A 19,184-nucleotide genomic window follows, 5' to 3' on the forward strand; every position below is an offset into this window, starting at 1 on the left:
GTTTACAAAATATATTATTTACAACCTTCAAACTTGTTTCTTATTGAAAATTTTAAAGTGAAAAAAAAATAAAAAAATGCTCGAAATCGCTCGATATTCGATCGAAAAAAGCTCGGTTCGATTTTAGTTCGTTTCGTTTTTTGCTCGGTTCGAAATTCAACCGTTCGGTTCGGTTCGGTTGTAAACGAGCCAAGCAACGAACAAGCCTTCGCTCGGCTCGGCTTGTGAACAACCCTAAATTTAATCACTCGATAAGAAAATTCATTCATACACAAAATCAAACATATAATCAATATATACATATAGAATCATCTCATTTGTGCACAAACTTGCATGATATCATGTTTGAATAATTTCAATACTCCGAACACATTGAAATGTGTTCAGTAAACTATAGAAACTAATATCCCAAGCTTAACCTAAAGATATACAAACATCCGACACTAGTTAAAATTTTATAAAACTTTATTTCTGTGCAATCATATTTTATACAGATATTGAAATTGACTCTTTTGGCCACTATATAAGTTTATTTAGTTTTCATGTAAACAAGTTGAATAGTAATATACTTATATATGTTTCCACACATATATAACAAACTTAAACAAGATATTTCTACAATTTTATACAAATTTTTGAAGTTGCTACTATAATCGACATTCCATTATGAATTTTCAACACTAAACCCCATCCCAAAACTCCTTTCTAATCATCAAATTATTAATGGTCATACCTTAAATTATCTCTATAATCATGTTACATGAATTTGAGGGGTTTTAACATATTTAAGCAATAGCAACCATCAAGTTTCTTAAGTGGTGTTTGGAGGTGTCTCCACATGACAAATAACCGGAAATTCGTATGTGTTGGAGATCGGGTTTTGATCCTTTGAAATATTCATAAGGGGTCTTCTCTAATAGTGAGTTTGTAGGTACTCCATTTAGAATTCGATTTAGAATGTAAATTACATGTCTTGCAGAATACTTTCCTATAAACAACCAAATTACATGTCTTTACTACTCGATTACTAATTAAAGATCCTTCATGTTTATTTTATCCTTTTTTTTTTTGGTGCCATTGATGGCACTAGGTGACACTTTCAAGAATCTAACTTTGTTTAAAAATCTTAATTCTTTAGCCGAATACTTTCCTATAAACAACCAAATTACAACCCTTGTTGCAGTCCCCATATGTTGTAAACAAAGATCAAACTTATAAGAAAAGGCAGACTCGTTATCTTCAATGGTATCGATTTACATATATATAGCACATGTTTCACTAACAAAAATGGACATACCCTAAATCAAAACCACGCCCTTTATCATGGGTTTTAAGTTTCTTGCAACGTTATTGGTGTTTTGTATTTGTTTCTTGCGATGGTGTAACGCCGAGCTTATAAAAGCACTACCAGGGCAACCGAGTAATTACTCGTTCAATCAATATTCTGGTTATATTGTCACGAACAAAGAGCATGGCCGTTCACTCTTTTATTACTTCATCGAGGCTGCTTCATCTAACCATTCTTCACTTCCCGTAACTTTGTGGCTCAATGGAGGTTTCACGTTTTTTTCTCCCGACTTCTAACAAGAAGATTTGAACAGATATTTAAACGAATAAAATTTACTTAATTATTAGTCTATTAAATTCTTTAATGGCTACTTTTTAGTCCTATATATGCATGCATATATTGATTTTATTATATGTTGAAGGTCCCGGATGTTCTTCACTTGGTTTTGGGGCATTCATGGAAACCGGGCCATTTCAAATCGGTGAAGATGGACTTCTTGTCTTGAATCAACACTCTTGGAATTTAGGTATAATTTATACACAAATAAACAATAATCATTTTTTTTGTATATCTAAAACATGCTATTATTTTTTATTGACAGAATCCAACATGTTATATGTCGAATCACCCATTGGGGTTGGTTTTTCTTACTCGGAAACAGATGAAGACTATATTGATTGGAACGACACGAAAACAGGTTTTGATTTATTATACATTATATACAAGATACATATGCTCAAACAATTAAATTATCTATTTATAAGTGAATACATGCGTTCACTATTGAATAAGTAAATACAATGTAGCATTCTGTGTAACTTTTATAACTCACAATATATCATTTTTGGACTGAATTGGGATTACGGTCAAATTAAAATATTTCGATGTTACTATGAAAATTTTAAATGAATAACTTAAAAAAAAAGTTACAGGAGAGAATATTCAAGTTCCGTTATGGAAACGTATATCAAATTTAGACCAGATATTTTTCTTCTGTTGTTAAAGAACCATAACAACGTTTAGAGTAAACTGCGGTTTTCGTCTCTGTGGTTTGTCTAAATCTGCGGTTTTGGTCCAATAGTTTCAAATTTGTGATTTTCGTCTCTGTGGTTTCATTTCACTTGCAATTAAACCCAGCCCCCATTAACCCAGTTAAGCCTGGTCGTTAAACCCTTCAGCGTGCCCCTCACGTGAGGGACAGTTTTGTCCTTTTTCTCCCCAAATGCACCCCAACCCCTCATGTGAGGGGGCTTGCGAATTAGAGGCTGGGGATTATCTGGGATAAAAAGGACAAAACTGCCCCTCACGTGATTGCACACTGATGGGTTAACAACAAGACTTAACAGGGTTAGTATAGTCGGGTTTAATTGCAAGTGAAATGAAACCACAGGGACGAAAATCATAAATTTGAAACTTCTAGACTAAAACCACAGATTTGGACAAACCACAAGGACGAAAACCACGGTTTACTCCAACGTTAAGTTAACAGTTATACCCCATTGGTTGTTATTCGGTTACATCATTAGCCGAATATTACAGTTGACAGTTTTTCTGTTATATTAACAAAAAAAGTCCTCCCTCGACAATAACTCAACTATTGTTGATTATCCAACTTGCTGTCCCCTAAAACAGTTAAGTTTGTTGGTTCTTGGATTCACAATGGTCTCAAAGGAGCGTTCACGCCACACCTGCTGATTTGTATCGACATATACCATAATTTATCTTTTGTCTTAAATATATCTTGCTTAATGATTTGATTGCATTAAAGTTTCCAACATTTTAACGGTTTTAAAAAATAATTATTTACTTTTTTGTGTAATTTAAACTACAATTTAAAAGGTTACGCATTATGTTTTATATATTAATAATTTTGGTTTTATAAAATGACAGCGTCTGATAATTTGGTATTCGTCACAAAATGGTTAGAAGAATTCCCTTTATACAAAGACGCACCGTTCTTCTTGGCGGGAGAAAGTTATGCAGGTACATTAATATAGTGTTAGATATTTATTATTTATATCATTTAATTTGATTTATTAAATTAACTAAATGTTTTTGCAGGCCATTACATTCCACAGCTAGCGGAACTAATATTAGAGCATAACAAGACCCCAAACGTTACTCAAATCAACCTCAAAGCAATTGCTGTATATATTTTTCAATTACCTTTTTTTTCTGTTCGACATTGTTTATATAATATGATAATAAACAATGAACAAACATATTACTATTTTTGTAGATTGGAAATCCGTTATTAGACATAGACATTAGTGTCCTCGCAGGTGAATATTTATGGTCACATGGCGCGATATCAGACAAGACTTTGATGCTTGAAAAAACGGTATGCAATGACTCAAAGTACCTTCGGGAATATGTTCATTCTGGATGGTCTCAGGGTTGCAATGATGTCTTCAATCGAGTTGAAAACGAAGTTAGTGACGATGTTCAACATGACGACCTGCTTCTGCCCAAGTGCTTGTTGCCAACATCTTCATCTCAACAATTTAAACCTCGAGGGTTACACTCGAAAGTACATTCATCGGTATGAACATGCCTCTTATTGTCATCGGGATTTAGAACTTTTTTTTCCCTTTTATTAGGAAGCAACAATACAAATAAGCTGTGTCGAGCTTGAATTTGGCTTGTTTAGCTTATGTTAAAATATTGAACTCGGTTCATGAAGAAATTTTCAAGCTCGTGGTTAAGGTGGACACATTTAGTATCTTTTGATTATTTAATTATTGCTTTACATGCATATATACATACACACATGTATTATATATATTTTATGGGGCAAAAATAACTAATATACATTATCTAGTTATTTTGATCATAATTATAAATATAATTAGTTTTATTTAGTAATATATATTTATTATATTAGATATCTAGATAAAATTGCTATATTTATAATTAAAAAAAGGCTTATTTAGGCTCGCAAGCCTTATTAACCTCGATATATGAAGATGTAGTTCACGCTTATTTTTAGGCTCAAACAATTTTAAACTGGGCACAATTCGAACTTTTTAGCGACTGATTAGACACATTTGAGTGAGTCTAACGTACAACGTTGGTTATATTTTAACAGATTGACACAATCCTAAGAACTGGTGACCCGTGTTTGCAATCGAGGATATTTACATATCTTAATAGAAGGGACGTTCAAGATGCACTTTATGCTAACACGACTAATCTTCCCGGGCATTGGGATTTTTGTCTAGGGTTTGTGTTACTATGTTCCTTCATGTGATAGAATATATATAATTAGTGACTGACTCGCCTTTGCCACAATATGATGCAGGCCTCTGGTTTATCAAGAAGAGAATCTTGAAATAAACATAATTCCACTCATCTCCAATCTCATAAAGGCGGGCCTTCCGATCTGGTTTTACAGGTACACATTTCATTTTAAATTAATGGAATCATTGTAGAAACTAGAAAAATTACATTATTATGTTTTTAAAACTTTATTATAATATTTTTTAATTATTAATTATCTTTTATTTAAAATTCAAATTTCCCATTTATTTAAGTTTTAGCTCATTACAACATATTTAATTCATTTTTCTATATAATTGCAAGTGCGAGTTATATATTAGTTTAACTTTTAATAAAGAACCAAATTAACTTTTTAACAAATAACAAAATAATCATTGACTTTTTAAAAATATTAATGAATTAGTATGTGATGTGCCAATGCGTGCTATTTGGCACAACATATATTAATTCGGCTAGCACTATAGATTGTATCACTTCAGCACAACATATTAGATGATTTTAGATCTTCTTAGTGTAGCAAATCAACATGGCACAACAAATCCTTTTCTAGGCGCATGAGATTTTAATCCACCATAACACGAATACTAAGGAAACTGGAGCATCAGATTCCGTTTGCTAGCTGTAACGCAATGCGGTTGACATTACTTGAAATTAATAAGCAAACAAGTCATGTGGCTATTTTCTTGGTTTCGTGAAAGATATTTTGTTAATTATATGGATCAAAATGGATATTACTTTCCCTTTTAAAACTACCCGAATTTGATAATTTATAATAAATTTTCTAATCCATTTTGATATAGCTTATCGTTTTTAATTGCCTTGTGTAGTGGCGATCAAGATGCAAAAATCCCGCTTACACAAACAAGGTTGATTGTTAATAATATCGCAAAAGAGCTTAAGCTCACAACCCTCACCAAATACAGGACTTGGTACAGCGAGAAACAAGTACGTAAAAAAATATAAATGTTTAAAGTTAATTTATTTGATTGCAAAATTAATTGTAACACACATGTTTTAAATGTGCAATGTTGCAGGTAGGGGGCTGGTGGCAGTCATTTGGGGGACTAAAAGACGGACACAATGTTACATACTTGACATATGCAACAGTACGAGGTGCTGCTCATGAAGTCCCCTTCACTTCTCCTTTACAAGCTCTCACACTCTTCCGTTCTTTCCTTAGCGAATCACCACTCCCTCGGCCCAAATCCTAAAAACATACCCATATGTTTGCTAAAAATGATGTAAAAGAAACTAATAACATCGTTACCAATGTTTTCACTCGCGTCCTAAAGGTTGGGTGTGATATGATACATTGTTCTCTAAATTGTCTGCATACGAACTTTTTATGTTTTATAGCTGATTTTATATGTATTTCTATTGATACTGAATTATATATTACTTAGTCACGAGAACTTCAGTACTTCATGGTGTTGGAATGTTAAAAAATTTGAAAATTATCGAGCATTACGTTAAATAGATATATATATATATATATATATTTGTATATCATAGTATAATTTTGTTTAATTACACTTTTAACTTTAATTGCATTTCTAAAGTTGAGCTGGCATCAACGTATTTGTTGAGGATTATGCATCCCCGCCTTATATTAGGGTAATAGCCTCCACAACTTGTTCACAGATCACTAAAAAGTAACATAATCTTGGTAGCATAACATGGGATTGATGTATTTCCATACTTTATCAAAGGTGTTACCGAAGTAAGCATTTACTAGAGTTTTGTAGTAGTCAATTTTGATAAGGTCTGCCTCACACTAGAGTAACTATTTCCAGTGTCCTCCCACAACATCTCTCTATACCATGAAAATGCATCATCAACAAGCACTATAGGCTACCGATGTTGCATTGTAGGGAAATGTATCATAACCAAGCACTATAGGCTACTGATGTTGCATTATATTGTTAATACCAATCGCTAAAGCAATTAGGTAAAAATTAACATCTAAGTGCTATCAATATATCAAAAGGCAAGAAGGTATGAATGCTATTCCTCATGAATGTTTAAAAAAGTAGAAACAATTAGAAATGTAAGATGGATGGATTGAAGTGTTCTCAATTTGCATTCATAGTGACAAACACAATGTAAGACAACATCATTCAATTTGCATTCAAAAGCACTATGAGGGTCACTATCATAAGTCATTTTAAATGAAGATCGGGTTATAAATTTACTAAAAGGGCAAGAAAAATAAACCATCTGTGAAAGAGCCCAAAATGGATGCTTACCTCACCTTTTCTATACCAGCTACTACTACATCGCGTCATCAGTTGTTCTCTCAACTTTTTTATATAAATTCATAGTATCTGGATGCCAACTGAAGCATGATACACATTTCGATGACTTGAACTCATGAAACGCATGTCTATGGTTTTGTAACATATGGAAATCCTGTCTATTCCATGATGAATTGAAGCACTAAATTGGTTGTGTACCCGGCCACACCATTTTATGTTTAGTGTCATAACTATTCATGCTCTCACATTTGATAAGATGATAGCGTTACGTAACAACATTTTCTTAAACATCTTCGATACATTTTGATCACTATGATTAACAACTGATACATAATGGTAGCCTCTCTATTTATTTATTCATTGTATGTGTTTACTTGAGTTATGAAATGGTTTATGCAAGTATTTACATTTGAATATCAAAACTTGCTTCATTTGTCTGTTTATTCGAGATTAATTATTCGATCATTGATTCTTAGGTTTGGCTTCTAATTAAGTTCATTTTACAAGACAGTTTTGCAATGTTTTATTTGGTCTCGATCTTAAACGAAAAGCTGGAATATCGAAACGGACAAAGACCGAAAACCAAAATAAGCTTATAGTTATAACCTTATTGTTTCTATACATGTGTTTGGTATGGGGTGATGGTGGCAACAATTCCATTGCAATTGTTTCTACACATGTATAGAAACAATAATAATGTGTGATTTGCTATGATATCTAAATATAATTAAATTCACATGTTTTATAACAGTTATATTACTCATGCACCTTAACGATTTTCAATACACCAAAACAAACACAATAGCTAATTTTAGATTACATAAAAAAACTCGTATATAATTTATTAATTAATTTGTTTTCACCCAAATCATCTAGTTATATTAAAATAAAAATCTATCTATCTATATAATTGTCAAACAAAAAGTTTTATGTGTTACTCTTTGGTTGCTCCTCACCCTCTCTTAAGCCACCGGATTGCTTAATTTGTGATTTGAGGTTTCTCAATCGTTTGACCCGGGGGTATAGGTCTCACCACTTCTTAATCATCAAGTGATCAAACAATAATTTTCACGGGTCATAAGTCCCACCAAACTTGATGGCCCTTAAACGAGTTATAACATCTTATTTATTTGTAAAACACTCTCATCATCAAATCTTAATTTAATTTCTCTCCTCTATACATTCTCAGTCGTCGGTCTATCCTCTCCATCAAAGGCCCACCATCGCCAACCTCCCTTCTCATGCATCAACCACCATCGTCACCTACATCAACCATCCCTTTTTCAAAAGAGAAATATTTATGTTCATGTTTGTTCGTATTAGTTTATGTTTGTTTTTTAAAAATCTAAAAAACATACGCATCTCAATTGAAAAGGTCCAAACTTTAAAAATATAATCAACATAACAACTAATATATATATATATGCATTAAATTAAAACAAAGCTACGATTAAAAATCATTACAAAATATAAAATAGAAAACGGTTAAAAACAAAAACTTAAACAAAACCCTATGATTATAGAGGGATGAAACTAGTAAATCATATCCATAATTCCATACCATAGATACATCCCACCCAGTCCTCTTAAGATACAAATAAATACAAAGAAAGATCACGAGCTTACATATTACGCCACCTTCATTCATCGGCGGCTCATCTCATCACCACCTGCAGCCCTTAACCTCAGGTACAGTCAACAATAATCCATCCTCTCACACTTCTTTCATACACACAAATCAACCCTTTCCTGCACTCACTCTGATTTTATAGATCTAGGGTTTGCATTCAAATTATTGGACACAAGAGTCTGATCCATAAATAAAATTAGGGCTAAATTGTTCCTTTCAGCTAGGGGTGTGAATAGTCATTTATCAGCCCCTAAAACCCAAAGTTTCGTTTTTTAGTAGGATCGGGTTTGCTATTCAAACTGCCACTTTACTGTAATATATTTTGAGTTTATTAACAGGATGTCGACCCCTGCAAGGAAGAGGTTAATGCGGGATTTCAGGCGGTTGCAGCAAGATCCTCCTGCTGGTATCAGCGGTGCTCCTGTTGATAATAATATTATGCTCTGGAATGCTGTCATATTTGGGTATGTATCATATAGCAAGAAATAAATATATACGATGATTTATTGATTTCTTTTGTTTGCATTGCAGTCCTGATGACACTCCTTGGGATGGAGGTGACTATAATATAAATTTCATCTTTTTTATTACCGAAACTCGTCTGTTTATGTGTCGTTGCGTTATGGAATTAATAATTGATCTCAGGTACGTTCAAGCTGACACTTCAGTTTTCGGAAGATTATCCTAATAAGCCGCCAACCGTGCGATTCATTTCTCGAATGTTTCATCCCAACAGTAAGCTTTCATAACCAAAGAGACTGTATTACTTTTATTAGTTTATGCACATAGGTTTGTGTCTGTGAGTGAATTTTATAAATATTGTGATGGTTAAAATGATTATACAGACTGTTATTTTAGTAACGATTACTGTTATCATAGCTTAGCTTAATGATTGCTAATGCTCGTGTAAAGTTTTATTAAGTTCTTAACCGTTCATTCGGCTATATTGCTTTTATTAGTTTATACACATAGGTTTGTGTCTGCAAGTTAATTTTATGAATATTATGATGGTTAATAAAAACTGTTATAAGAGTATTGATCACTGTTTATTATAAGTTAGCTTAATGATTCTAATCACTCGTGTAAAGTTTTGATGACTTCTAAGCCATTCATTCGGCTTTCTTTTCTTCTAACATTTCAAGTTCTACCCTTTTGATCCATTATTATTAATATGATCCAAATTGACCGTTTTATCTCCTTTCACCAGTTTATGCTGATGGAAGCATATGCTTGGACATTCTTCAAAATCAGTGGAGTCCAATTTATGACGTTGCTGCCATTCTTACATCAATTCAGGTGCGGTGTTCTGTTTAACATAGCGTGACTGAACTTATTGTTTTTTATGATCTTAGAACTGTAAAAATATGTGCACGTTGAATTTAACTCACGAATTTAATACCTCGATGTAAAGGCTTTAATATTTGGTTAAGGGTTGACTTATGATAAGAATACCGCCGATGATTTCATAACAAAGACATATTTGACCAATTTTTGCTTTTCATGACAAAAGTGTGTAGGCGAATTTACTTTGGTAAACAATTAAACAATGTAGATAACATGTACCATAGCTTGAAGTGCATTAATGTATTGTCATCGGATTAATGGTATGTAGTTGGTTTATTTTGTTCGCCTTTGGTAGTTGTGTTTGTAAAAGATGTTTAGATTTAGGTCAAGAAGTGTTTTTAACTTTAAATTGAGGATGTGGGACACGGTTTAATTTGGTTGATGTGACCCTGATTCATAAACTTACTCCATTGCATTGTAGTCATTGCTCTGTGATCCAAACCCGAACTCACCAGCAAATTCAGAAGCAGCACGGATGTTTAGTGAGAATAAGCGCGAGTACAACAGAAAAGTGCGTGAAATTGTTGAGCAGAGCTGGACAGCTGACTAAGAAAGTCATGCCATTGTCGGTCTCTGGTATTTATGGTTATGCTATCATTGATTTGTGTTTTGTTGCTTGCTTATTGGACGAATTTGTACATATAATTTCTGTCTGAATCATGGGGATATTTGTTTTCTTTCTGATTGGTGTATTATTGAAAGACTGGATTGAACCATTTTGTATCATTTTTTTCTTTTAACCAAATTGCTATGGTATTGAAAGTCATGATGTTAGTAGCAACCGAGGCCACAGTTTAGATTGATGAACTAAGTCACTTACTCTATTCTATATGCACTACAATTATAGGAGGGTATATCATTATCTCTACTATAAAAGGTTAAACATGCGAATAATTTGAACATATTATTATTATGGTTTATTAGTATTGAGCCAACAATCTCTATATGTTGTAAACTTGTAATCACCTATAGAATGGGGGTATTTTACAATATATAGATATCAGAAAGAAACCCAATAAATCTAATTTGGCCCGAGCGCTCAATACCGATAAACGTAATCTATGTTCCAATACTCCCTCCTGGTTCATAAATACTAATAACCGTAATCTATGTTCAAATACTCCCTTCTTGTCATAGTGGAAGAAAAATGAATGCTCAGACTAGAAAATAAGTTAAAAAAAAACCATAAAAGAACAATGCCGTTACTAACAAAGAAAATTTGTTTTGATCTCGGTTCTTCACTTTTAGAACCATAGTTCTGCAATCTTCTTGAGTGTGCAAAAATCATATTCTTTAATGTCATTGATCTCGTAGTTCTGTAAGGGTGCGGTGGAGGACCGCACTCCTAAAAAATGGGATGTAGATGTTCAGGATTCATTTAAGGGCCCGCTATACATGCGCCACTAACAATCTAATCCACCCCGTTTTTCAAACGGAAGTCTGAGGTTGCAAGGTTAGAGCATGATGCCAATGCTGTAAAACTCGTTAGTCGGGCAATGAGGTAAGGATTAGCGATTAATCGGATTGGAATTTTTATTTGTAAGTTTTAGTTTTACAACACACATTTTTTTATGTAATATACAGAGCTAGCCTGTGATTTGGTCCAAGTAGGGCGATTTGGTCCGACTAGAGCCACTTGGATCGACTAGCAAATTAGTCTAACTTTTTTCCGATTTTTTCAACAATGATCATTACCCCTCGTTTGAGGATTCGCCGAACAGTCGTTTGAAGGTTTAGGCTTCTGTTATAGCCCTTACCTTTAAACGACCATTTGTTTTTTTTCCTCGTCAAGGGGCCTTTTGAGTTTGAGGGTTGGGTGTATGAGTTTGGGGTGGCATACGAATAGTAGACATCTTCGTTTATCTTTCATCACATGTGAACTAATATTGCTTGACCTGAACAGGGTCTACCTTGTTCTATAAGGTGAGTGATCTATCGATACTAATCCCTTGATGAAATCGTCATATGGTAAGAGGCACAAATTTTCTTCGGTAATCCATTGCTACAAAATCTGTAGGTGATCCCTCGACGAATTTCATTGGTAAGCCATTATTAGTATATTACCACATCATATTTTCCGGTAGAGTATCACCCATGGATCCGTCCAACGGTGCATGGTGTGTTGAATATTTCACTTTTAATTTATTTCTATAATATTGTTGTAATGGTCGGATATTGGTAATCTTAATCTCATACCTGGTTGTAAAAAAACGTGTTTCATACACAATCTCATACGCATTAAGGCTAAGGGTAATGGGGCTTGGCTGAGCCCCAAGTGAACCAACATCTTCATGACATGTGGCGCTGACTATGCATGCCAACCAAGCCCCTAGACCAAGCCTCAAAGGGTGTAATGGTCCAGGTGAGCCGGGGCTTGGTTGAGTTTTTTTTTTAATACTATATCCTAAATAAATATGAATAATACTAAATTAAAACATTTTATTAAAACATAAATAAAAAGGAAAATAAAAACATAAATTTAAAATGCAACAACCTCTAAAAGAAAATACATAAAAATAGCGTTTTTAATTTTTTTCGTCAATTCCTTCCGAATACGATCTTTTTCTTCCTCCATTATCGCTTGGTCGGATGGCGGTAGGTGGCTAAAGTCCTTGGCTAGAAATTCCAAACTCCTCATCCGGTTTCTATTATGTTTAGCTTGACCAATCGACTCGAGACCAATTGACATTCTAGCAATCTCTTTTCCGAAGTCGTGATTGGCGGTTCTTTTCCCACGTTCCCTACCCGGGGGGCGGCTAGAGCCTTGCCCTTTCAAATCGCCCTCGGACAAGTTTAGGTCGAAGTTAATTTGAGTCTCCGAGCCGCTAGAAGAGACGTAGGAGCCAGACTCGCTAGTTTTCGTACATTTAGCCGATTCTTTTCCGACATCCGCATCCAGAGTAACTAACATAATCCATTTCGAGCACTTCTTGAGCACGTCCCACAAGTAGCACTCGTCAAACGTCTTCACCATCCCGTACTTCCTTAACACCTCCGCTTTCCACTCGTCGCAAGTGAATTGAAAAACTTGAAGATCATCGGACCCACTCTGTCGCATTCGGTTTGCATTTCGGTTATGTAGGTTGGTAAATAATCCTACAAACTTACGAATATCGGACCACTGACCCAATATCATATTATCGGTTCGGTCCCTACTCCCCACTTGCTCATAAAACAATTCCCGAACTTTGCTCCAAAATACTCGACGTTTATGAAAGTCGGCTATAAAAAAAATAACAAAACTTTAGTAAATTGCAAACAAAAATTAAAAATTTAAATTAAAAAAAAATGCACCAAAAAATAATTACCCTCGTTTCGATCTTGAGATATCTCAATCCAAGCTCTAGCCAACGCTAATTTTTCATCCTTTTTCCAAAGAGTAGACTTTCGCTTCGTCACAGCCGGTGTCGATGAACCGCCCGCTTCTCCGGTTTTATTCGTTTTCTTACCTTTGTGAGAGCGTTTTGTGGGTTTATCCGGTCCCGGTTGTGTCTCCGGAACGGAAAACTCGGGTTGTGTATCCGAGTTGAAAAAAGTCGCGTTTTGAGATGCCATTAGATCTTGAAAGGCCTCGTCAGACATGTAGTCTAACCCCTGCATCTGAAATTGAGCGTTGTAGTTGAAATTTCCCGAACCCGACATGATTTTTTAACAAACTTTGGAAAATCAAATGAGAGGTATTAGTAGAAATATTGAGAGAAAGAGAATGAGATGGGTGATTTAAAAAAAAATGAAATGTGATATTTATAAAAAGTTTGAATTTTTTTTTTATTTTAATAGCCCAACGGTCACCAATTGCTATATTCTCCACGCGGATGGCCCCGCGCCGGCAAACCGCTTCCCCATCCGCGCCAAGGTGGTAACGGTGTTCGCGAGTCAGGTGGCCACGCCAGGGCTCCGCGCCCCACTACCCTTAGCCTAATTATTAGAGATACATGTTAGTTTGCTAATTTACTTGTTGAGATTCCCCAAATTCATTTCCTACCATTATAAATAATATATAGTTCTGTTACCAAAAGAAATTATAATCATAAAAACTAACGAGTCATTGAATTAGTAGATTTTTCTATTACCAAGAACAAAGAAAAATAAAAATTGTTACGGGACAAACATGTATTTATGTTTTAGGTAATCATCTTGTGTATCACATAATACCATATCCGACCCACAATCCCACACTTGAGAAATTTTCAAGGTAATCTCATAACCATTCTAATACCTGAATAGTTGTTCTATATATTTTGGGTTTCGGGTTTATCCATCGGATATAGGCTTGTTTGCCATCTTAATCATAATAGGTGTCCAACTTTTAGGTACGATTCTTGTTGTAATGAACTTTGATTACGGAACCCAATTTCAATAATGCATCTAACACATTATATGAAACATCAAATCTAGCGTATATTAGCGTAAAAATCACGCGTAGTCATGCACATGCCGTTGCACCACCTGATACTCACCATTGTGCACATATCTTCTCCTAAATACTTAGTATACTTTAATAAAAATCTATTTGTACAATAACAGGTCGTGTGTATTGTGTATACTGTATAGTGTATGTATAGGTGAAGATAAGTACTTGAATTTATATCTTATGTGTAGGTATGGTGGCCTATACTTGGCAAGTTGTCTAACCACCATCTATTGATGGCCATTTATTGCTAGGCCCTTGGCCCATTTGGTTCAGGAGTCAAAATGTATTTAGTTATATTTAAACGGAAAGAAAAGAATGTTATATTTAATTAAAAAGTATACATTGACGGTGAAGACAAGCGAGTAACATTGTAACAAGCTGTGTTGCAAACGTTTTTTCGGATAGTAAAGTTAAGTCTTTTAAAAATAACATACATTGAACGTGAGGTCATAACATTACTATTCATTACCCGTTGAACACGACTAAGTAGCCCTATAACCTCAAACGCTAGGAAACTGAAAGTATCAAATGTGGAAGGAGTCAAATTGATTCTTCCACGGTTGTGATAATATCTTGATTCGAAATTTCAAATTTTAATAAATTTGTAATCTTATTTTCGAGATGACACGGAAGAATGGCTCTACGTAACAAAAATTTATTCAAGGACGAGACCAGAAAAAATTACGACTTTTGTTGATTTTACTGCTGCTAACATTTCTAATTTCTTAACAAAATAAAAATGTATTTCATTTTTATGTTTTTTATTGAATGGCTCAATATGCATACCACAAGGATTAAACTTTGACCTTCTGTTCTGCATTCTAAGGGCGCGTTCGTTTCACGAACCTTTTTTAAATGATTTGGAATTGGAATTGGAATGGAATGGAATTGAATGTTTGAGAATCCCTATCATGTGTTTGGTTGGTTAATATATATTGGAATTGGTTTCGAGCTAACACGAGTTTCCGCACTGGACGGGTTGGGTTTCGGTTTCCTTTGTTTCTTTTTGGTCAGTTTCGGAGCACTAGACGGGTTGGGTTTCGGTTTCTTTTGTTTGTTTTTGGTCGATTACGGATTCGTTTTCGGCCTTTTGTTTCGTTGTGGTCGGTTTTTTCATTTTCATTTCTGTTCGGTTTCAGTTTTTTTGTTTCGTTTTGATCGATTTTTTCGGTTTCCATCAATTCGGTTCAGTTTTGGTTTGTTTTTCGTTTTCGTCCACTTTCGGTTTCGGTTCATTTCTCGGTTTTTTATTTTTAAGAACGAGGGTAAAGGCAGAAACGTTTTAGTTTTTTTACATTTTTTGTTTTTTATTTATATTTTGAGTTATGATTTTTTATTATTATTTTTTGAGGGGTTTTTATTGTTAATAAGAAAATCCTTTATTTTCCATAACTATCCTTTAAAATAGGTGGGATTTTAAAATCTTATGAAATGTGGGATTTAGTTTCCATTCCCATTTTTTCATTTAATGAAACAAACATATCAATTCATGAGATTTAAAATCGAACAGGACCTTGGAGTATCAAATATCAATTTATAGTTTACAAATTTGCTTCATTTTAAATATAGCGGTATTATAGCAATGAATGGCGGCAAATAAAATTTTAATTAAATATTAAAATATTTGAGGTGATTTGACTGAAACTGGGAAGCCGCCACATGATTATATGCATGGATCACAATAATGCAGGCGATTCGTTGTTTGGTTTATAGTTTTTACATTAATTTATCACACAATATGAAATGTATAAAGGAAAATTTCTGAAATAGCCCATCTAGAAAATGAGTTTCTAATTTTGTCACTCTAAATTCAAGCTTTCAGTTTTGTCCCGTAGTTATCTTGTCACCGAAGACGTGTTAGGGAATACCGACGACGTGTTACTAAATGAACTGGAGAACGACATGTGGCCGGAATCTGGCCGGAACAGGTCGTCGACGATGTGTTTCCGCGGCCGTTTTATCGCCGACGATATTTTATATCACGACGTCAACGTCGGGCTGCCATATCTGACACTCGTGTTCACATCGCCAACGACGGCTTGCCGGATCTCATGGCCGGCGACTTGTTGACAAAACATAGAGTTGAAGATGCATTTCCGGTGCTAACGTAGGGTCGAAGATGCATTTATGGTGCTAACGCAGGGTTGAAGACGCGTTTCCAGTGCTAACGTAAGGTAGACGATACGTTACCTTTTAATTCGGAGATGGGCCAGATGGAAGTTGTTAGGTTTAAAAGGTAACGCATCGTCTACCCTACGTTAGCACTAGAAACGCGTCAACCCTGCGCTTGCACCAGAAATGCATCTTCGACCCTACGTTAGCAGCGGAAATGCATGTTCAACCTTATGCTCTGTCAATTAGTCGCCAACCATGAGATCCGGCAAGCCGTTGCCAGCGAAGTGAACACGGGTGTTAGATATGGTAGCCCAGTGTTGACGTCGTGATATAAAATATCGTCGGCGATAAAATGGCCGCGGAAACACATCGTTGACGACCTATTCCGGCCAGATTCCGGCCACGTGTCGTTCTTCGGTTCGTTTAGTAACACGTCGTCAGTATTCCCTAACACGCCGTCGGCGACAAGATAACTACGGGACAAAACTGGAAACTTGAATTTAGAGGGACAAAATTAAAAACTCATTTTCTAGATGGGCTATTTTGGGAATTTTCCCAACGTATAAACATAATAACAAATTGATTGGCATAGGTTTAGGCTATTTAGCTGTAGTTAAACTAGTTAGTTTTGAGCTGAATTATAAACATATTATTTAGTAATATAAAATGTGTATAGTTTGAATGTAAGTTGTAACTAAATTATTATGTTGTATTTTTTTTTTTAGCTAATTTGAAAAAAATTGGGTTCCTTAACATGTGGCGTTCAAGCAATTCACTACCCATGTAGTTTAGTTAGTATGTATTGGTAATTTTTTGGTAGGGGTGCGTACGGTTTGTTTCAATTATTAACACTGACGGATTTTTTATTCGCCCAGACCGGGTCATGGCCTCATCACATTTTTTGTTTGGTAGTGTATTTTTTTAAAAAAAAATCAAATAGTCCAATCCAACTAAGTTATTTGAGTCTGGTCCATCCATATTATTTGAGTCCGGGCTGGCTTTGGATTTTTTTTTAAGTTTGTTTAAAGTCGAATAATGAAAAATCGTTTACGTAGTAAACGTAAAGACAAGGAAAGGCTAAGAAATAAAGCATCATAAAACCAAGCCCAAACAAATTTTAAACCAAAAAAACAAGCAAACAAATATTAATTAAGCCCAAAATCCAACCATACCATTTGATTGTTCTGTTGATGTTCGAACACAACAAACATAGTTTCCATTGTGCACCGGCCGCTGTGTGACTTGTGAGGTTTGGCACAGGAGTCAAAACTAAAGCTAAGAGGCAAGCAGGTGAATTGATGAAATCGATTAATTAACTGATTGGGCGATGCCGTTGTCCGCTGGGGCCTGAGGTTCGGAACTGACTCGTGTGGGTGTAAAATCGATTAATCAAAACAAAAAGAAGCAAGTAGAGACCATGTTCAGCAATTCACATTTCACAATTTTGTATTTTTTTTTTAAATTTGGTAGGTTAGGTTTTGGAATTACTGGAAGATTTTATTATGTGAATTCAGTTTGACGTGTTTTGGTTTTGGATTAAAACTTATGTGTTAGGTTAGTTTAAAACTTAAAACATAGAGAGCTTTATTGTTTGACCCGACCCGAAATTTAAAGATATGAAAAAAAATTTGAGTCTTGTGACTCTCGATCCATCCATACTAGATGTTCAATATCTGTCACTGATTATTAGACAAAAATGAAACTCGTAACTAACTAATCAATTTTTGGTCAATTGAGTTTGATTTATTCGGTATTTTTCCTATATATCCTGATATACACGAGTCGCATCCTATTTTTCCTATGTTCGGAGTGGAAAAAAATCCATTTTTATATAAATGGCCTATGATTGTAACTTGTAAAAAGAACAAATGATTCAATTCGTACATGTGTAACATGTCTTTTTTTGAATGGCACGTGTTTAATATGTCTAGTAGTTTGATTCTTGAAGTATTGTTTATATTTATCTTGTTTTAGGTAAAGTTTAAGCACTATAAAGTTAAAAATTATATTTAACATACATAAATAGATATTTTGATTTTTAGGAAAGTTATTAAATAGTTAAACAAGTATGTATGACTATGAATTGTTTCGCTAAAATAAGAAAATGACTAATTTGTAAGATTCGAAATAGTTGGATGATGGAATTTTAATCTTTTAAATAATGATTAGTTTAAAAATATTGAAGTTTTGACTAATAATAATTTGATGTTTGTTAAATAATCTATGCTACTAATAAATGATTAGATTATATTGGTTAGATAATAAATAAATAAAAATAAAAAAGAAACATAGGCCCTATTATTATAATCTATAACATAAGTTACATATTCATCATTGAAGTATCCATTAATCACAGATGTAGCCCATCAGCCTTTTATATTTGCACCAGTTAGTTATTATATATAGGTTTGTGTGAACTTATAACATGAAATAAAAAACCTTAAAATGAAATTTACATGCTTATTTTGGTTTAAACGGGTTCGTATACGTTTTGGATTCAACCCATGAACACGTTTAAATAAATGGGCTAGACTCATGAGTCATGTCAACAAGCCTTAGCAAAACAAGCGGTTCAGGGTCGATAAAAACATTTGTCCGGGTCAACATGTCATCTTGAAAATTATCAACTTAGTTAGTGTCAAAAAGGTTCTAGGCTCATGTTAAAATAAGTAACTATAAGGAGGAAGCAATGACAACGATGGTATGGCATATAGTTGGTAGGTAAAATAATAATAAGGGCGTAAATGAGTCGAGTCAGAACTCACCTAAGCTCATGCTTGGTTTATTTCAGGTTCTAGTTATATAATTCGAGTTTTACTCATGAGTAGTTTTTTAAGCTTGAGCTAAGCTCATGTTAGG

The 19,184-nt window shown here is 34.2% G+C and overlaps 2 protein-coding genes across 2 annotated transcripts; both read left to right on the plus strand.

Moving 5' to 3' along the window:
• Nucleotides 1-1,125: 1,125 nt before the first annotated feature.
• On the plus strand, nucleotides 1,126-5,808 carry LOC143623492 (serine carboxypeptidase-like 45). The gene is made up of 10 exons (XM_077094389.1): nucleotides 1,126-1,555; nucleotides 1,710-1,814; nucleotides 1,890-1,985; nucleotides 3,179-3,271; nucleotides 3,350-3,435; nucleotides 3,528-3,830; nucleotides 4,377-4,510; nucleotides 4,590-4,682; nucleotides 5,395-5,512; nucleotides 5,602-5,808. Exons 1-10 carry the CDS (start codon nucleotides 1,324-1,326, stop codon nucleotides 5,776-5,778), a joined length of 1,437 nt encoding a protein of 478 aa, XP_076950504.1. The 5' UTR covers nucleotides 1,126-1,323; the 3' UTR covers nucleotides 5,779-5,808.
• A 2,983-nt stretch (nucleotides 5,809-8,791) lies between these two features.
• LOC143623493 (ubiquitin-conjugating enzyme E2 2-like) lies at nucleotides 8,792-10,464 on the plus strand. Its single transcript, XM_077094390.1, has 5 exons — nucleotides 8,792-8,916; nucleotides 8,984-9,009; nucleotides 9,098-9,187; nucleotides 9,660-9,748; nucleotides 10,218-10,464. Exons 1-5 carry the CDS (start codon nucleotides 8,792-8,794, stop codon nucleotides 10,344-10,346), a joined length of 459 nt encoding a protein of 152 aa, XP_076950505.1. The 3' UTR covers nucleotides 10,347-10,464.
• Nucleotides 10,465-19,184: the final 8,720 nt, after the last annotated feature.

The sequence above is a fragment of the Bidens hawaiensis genome, unplaced genomic scaffold, assembly GCF_021521415.1.
Source record: "Bidens hawaiensis isolate Kalapana, Puna unplaced genomic scaffold, B.hawaiensis_p1.1 tig00003488_1, whole genome shotgun sequence".
Classification (NCBI taxonomy): Eukaryota; Viridiplantae; Streptophyta; class Magnoliopsida; order Asterales; family Asteraceae; genus Bidens; species Bidens hawaiensis.

What these genes read in the sequence shown, in the direction of transcription:
- LOC143623492 (XM_077094389.1), top strand. Translation starts at nt 1,324, where the DNA reads ATGGGTTTTAAGTTTCTTGCAACGTTATTGGTGTTTTGTATTTGTTTC. An exon ending in CATTGGGATTTTTGTCTAGG is followed by an intron (nt 4,511 to 4,589) that starts GTTTGTGTTACT and finishes AATATGATGCAG; the next exon opens with GCCTCTGGTTTATCAAGAAG. An exon ending in CTTGGTACAGCGAGAAACAA is followed by an intron (nt 5,513 to 5,601) that starts GTACGTAAAAAA and finishes GCAATGTTGCAG; the next exon opens with GTAGGGGGCTGGTGGCAGTC.
- LOC143623493 (XM_077094390.1), top strand. Translation starts at nt 8,792, where the DNA reads ATGTCGACCCCTGCAAGGAAGAGGTTAATGCGGGATTTCAGGCGGTTG. An exon ending in TGGAATGCTGTCATATTTGG is followed by an intron (nt 8,917 to 8,983) that starts GTATGTATCATA and finishes TTTGCATTGCAG; the next exon opens with TCCTGATGACACTCCTTGGG. An exon ending in TCGAATGTTTCATCCCAACA is followed by an intron (nt 9,188 to 9,659) that starts GTAAGCTTTCAT and finishes TCCTTTCACCAG; the next exon opens with TTTATGCTGATGGAAGCATA.